Source organism: Silene latifolia, chromosome 4 (assembly GCF_048544455.1).
Source record: "Silene latifolia isolate original U9 population chromosome 4, ASM4854445v1, whole genome shotgun sequence".
Classification (NCBI taxonomy): Eukaryota; Viridiplantae; Streptophyta; class Magnoliopsida; order Caryophyllales; family Caryophyllaceae; genus Silene; species Silene latifolia.
The window spans coordinates 28110963-28114590 of NC_133529.1; the positions used below are offsets into that span (position 1 = coordinate 28110963).

The window sequence follows — 3628 nt, forward strand, 5'->3', positions numbered from 1 at the left end:
GGAGGGGATGTGCACATTAAGGGACATGGATATCGCTCGATGATGAGCGGGATTTAGGTGGGGATTGGCTGCGGTCCCCCACTGGCGGCGAGGATTACCTGTTGCAATGGGTAATCTGGAAGGGATACACACTTCGGTGTGTAGTCGGTTACTGTGTGATATTGGGAGACCGGAGGAGGAGGATGATCAGTTGGTTGCTTATTGTACCTGTCTTATTTTAATTTTTCAGTAACTGACCTCGTTGTTGTTTTGTAAAATCTGTGGTGATCCATTCGGGGATGGTGAGCAGATTGTGATAGGTGATGCAGTCGTTTAGCTTTGGGGCAGTCATGGGGAGTCACCACACAAGCTTAGCTTTCGTTGTCAAGAGTTTTAGTTGTCTTTTATAGTTGTTGATTTATAACAGCACTTTGGTTTGGGATTTCTTTGAGATGATGTAAACATTACTCTTTCTTACTTTAATAAATGTGTTTTGGATTGTTGCTTTTGATATACTAACCTCGGGCAACCGAGATGGTATCATCCTTTAATGCTAGGGTTGTCCTTGGTAAGGTACCTTGGTATGAGGGGGTGTTACATTTTATAAACAAATGCAACAATGAAACTGAGTAGGATAAACCTACCTCACAGCAAATCCGTATAAGCAATCCGTCACACAAGCTTAGGCCCGTCTCGTAAAACCGTTTCACAAAACCCATTTCCTAAAATACGATAATAATAAAAATACGTATAAATATACCAATATAATACATATACAAATACGTATTAATATTCTAATATAATACATATACAAATACGTATACAACTAATTAAATACTCGCCTTATACTCTTATCCCAAAACCCAACTCAACTCAACCCAACCACCACTACCTCTCCACACCGTGACCACCAAATAGCCATGGTGGCGCGGCTAGGTTAGCCCCTAGCCGCGCCACCTAGGGTCGCCCTAGCCCACCACACTGCACTAAGCAACAACACCAACAACAACCATACACGACACCACAACCACCCCCCACCGCGGCCACCACTGGCCACGCTGGCCACAGTCGACCACGGTGGGTCCAGTGACCACCCACCATGCCGAGGCAACTACCAGCGGCAACAACAAACAACAACGCAACAACAGTCCAACACTTCCATCCGACACCTCCCTTTTCTCCCCCATTTCCGCCACCTACAACCGCCTTAACCGCCACCTATGACCATCCCTCAAATCACCTCTTTTCCCTCGACCCAGATCTGCCCAGAAACAGACCCACACCGACCCGAAACACCCTCAAAATTGCAACCCTAACCCGAGTCACCAAACCCCCAAAAATCCATTTTAAAACTCTCGGTCAAAGCCCTATATGGGCGGTCAACGGCAGTCCATTGGTGGTCAAAGACGGGTAAAAGATGGGTCAAGGTCGGGACAGGTGAAATGTATAAAATAAATAACATAAAGGCTAGCATAAGACGGTCTTACCTTACGAACTCGATGCGGAGGGACAAAAGACGATCTCCCTTTACTTCTCCTTTTCTCTCTTCTTTCTCTCTAAAATTGTCTCTAAATTGTGTGGTGGAAATGATGAATGAAATGATAAGGATAGGGTAGTATGGGTGGGGGTATGTATATAAAGGTAGAATGGTAGGTGGGAGTATATAATACATGATTACATGTATCTTATTAATATTATTATTATTATTATTATATTATTATTATATTATTCCGTATCAACATAACTCGTATAGATACAATAAAATATTATTATTATATAATTATTAAATACGGAGTATTACAGATATTCTGCCTCAGCTGTGCTTTTACTAACAGTCACTTTTTTATTTGTCTTCCACGACACTAAATTAGAACCCAGCAGATTACAATAGCCACTAAGAGACCTGCAACTGAAGGCACAGGTGCCCAATCTACATCTGAATATGCTTTGAGAACAGTTGGAGTTGCTGATGAGTAAAACAGTCATGTGTTGACAATCCCCTTTACGTACTTGATAACATGAACAACTACTTGATAATGCTCTTGCCTTGGTTGTTTGACAAACTGACGAGGTGTTGAACACTATAAGAGATGTCTGGTCTTGTCATATTGAGGTATAGCAACCTACCAATTAATCTCCTATATGGCTCAGGGTCATCTAGTATTACTCCTTTAAATGTTGACAGTTTCAATCCTTTCTGCATATGAAATGCAACTGGCTTACAATATTCTAATCCTGCATCTTTGATGATGTCCAAGATATATTTCCTTTGATGATCATAATCCTTGAACTATTTCTAGCAACCTTAAGTCCCAGAAAATATCTCATAGGGCCTAAATCCTTAATAGGAACTTAGCATTCAAACTGTTTTTCGAAGAAATTATACCATTGAGATTATCTCCAGTAAGAAGAACATCATCAACATAAACCAGTGCAGCCAAAGAACACTATGTAACTGCATCAATCCTGGTATTATGTGGTTTATGTTCCACTTTATAAACCCACTTACTACCTATTGCCTTCTTATTAGGAGGCAAATTAGTAATCTCTCATGTATTATTCTTTTCTAAGGCCTAAATCTCTGCTTTCATAGCAGTAATCCAATTCGCATCAGTCAGGGCCTGCTTATAAGAGCTAGGCTCTAGCTGTGCAACTACATTGCATAAAGAAAGTAAGTAATGCTTATCAAACATGTTTAATTCATTAATAACCCGAACATGTAGTGCACTAGCTTTAGGTAAACTGACCTCATAATCACTTAGTAAAACTGATGGCTTTCTAATCCTATCAGATTTTCTAGCATTGAGTTCACTGTGAAGCTGAGTCTGATCTGTACCAAAGGTAGTAGGAGTATCAGACTGTGTTGCAGAAGGAGCTGCAGAACAAATTGGTTTTGATGAACCATGCTGACCAGACTGTGGTATAGAAATTAAATTATCAGTATGGGTGAAATCAGACTGAATAGGAGTCTGCCTTTCCTTATTTATATTTGATTCTGCAAGTAATAAATCAGCTAAACTAACATCTGTTACTAGTGGCAGGCTAGAATTAATATTGGAACATTTCTATGGAAATATTGTTTCCTGAAAAACAACATCCCTATTTGTAAAGATAACTCTTTTATCTAAGTTATAAAGCTTATACCCCTTTCTGACCATAAGGGTAACCAATGAACACACACCTTTTTTTCCTTGGTGCAAACTTGTCCTTAAGAGTTATGGGCACAGTTGCATAACATTGACAACCAAAAACCCTTAATTCATCAAAAATAGGTACTGTACCAAAGAGCAACTCATGAGGAGTCTTCCAATTGAGCACAGGAGTTGGCATTTTGTTAATGAGATATGTGGCAGTCAACAAGCATTTTTCCCCAAAACCTGTGTGGAACATTGGAGTGAAGCTTGAGTGCCTTAGCAGTGTCTAGCAAGTGCATATGCTTACGTTCAACTCTGCTATTTTGTTGTGGCCTACCAAAAATACTTCGTTGATGAATAATGCCCTTGTCCTTAAAAAATTGAGAACACTGGACTTGGAAAAACTCAGTTCCATTATCAGATCTAATAATCTTGATCTGTTTATGGAACTATGTCTCTACAAATTCTATGAACTGCTTGACCAAAGCTGGAACTTGTGCTTTATTTTGCACTAA

The 3628-nt window shown here is 39.8% G+C and overlaps 1 protein-coding gene across 1 annotated transcript; it reads right to left on the bottom strand.

Annotated features, from left to right (window-relative positions):
- Positions 1-2552: 2552 nt before the first annotated feature.
- LOC141651289 (uncharacterized) lies at positions 2553-3309 on the bottom strand. The gene is made up of 2 exons (XM_074459008.1): positions 3161-3309; positions 2553-3021 (listed from the first exon to the last, which is right to left on the bottom strand). The coding sequence occupies exons 1-2, from the start codon at positions 3307-3309 to the stop codon at positions 2553-2555; spliced, it is 618 nt and encodes a 205-aa protein (XP_074315109.1).
- Positions 3310-3628: the final 319 nt, after the last annotated feature.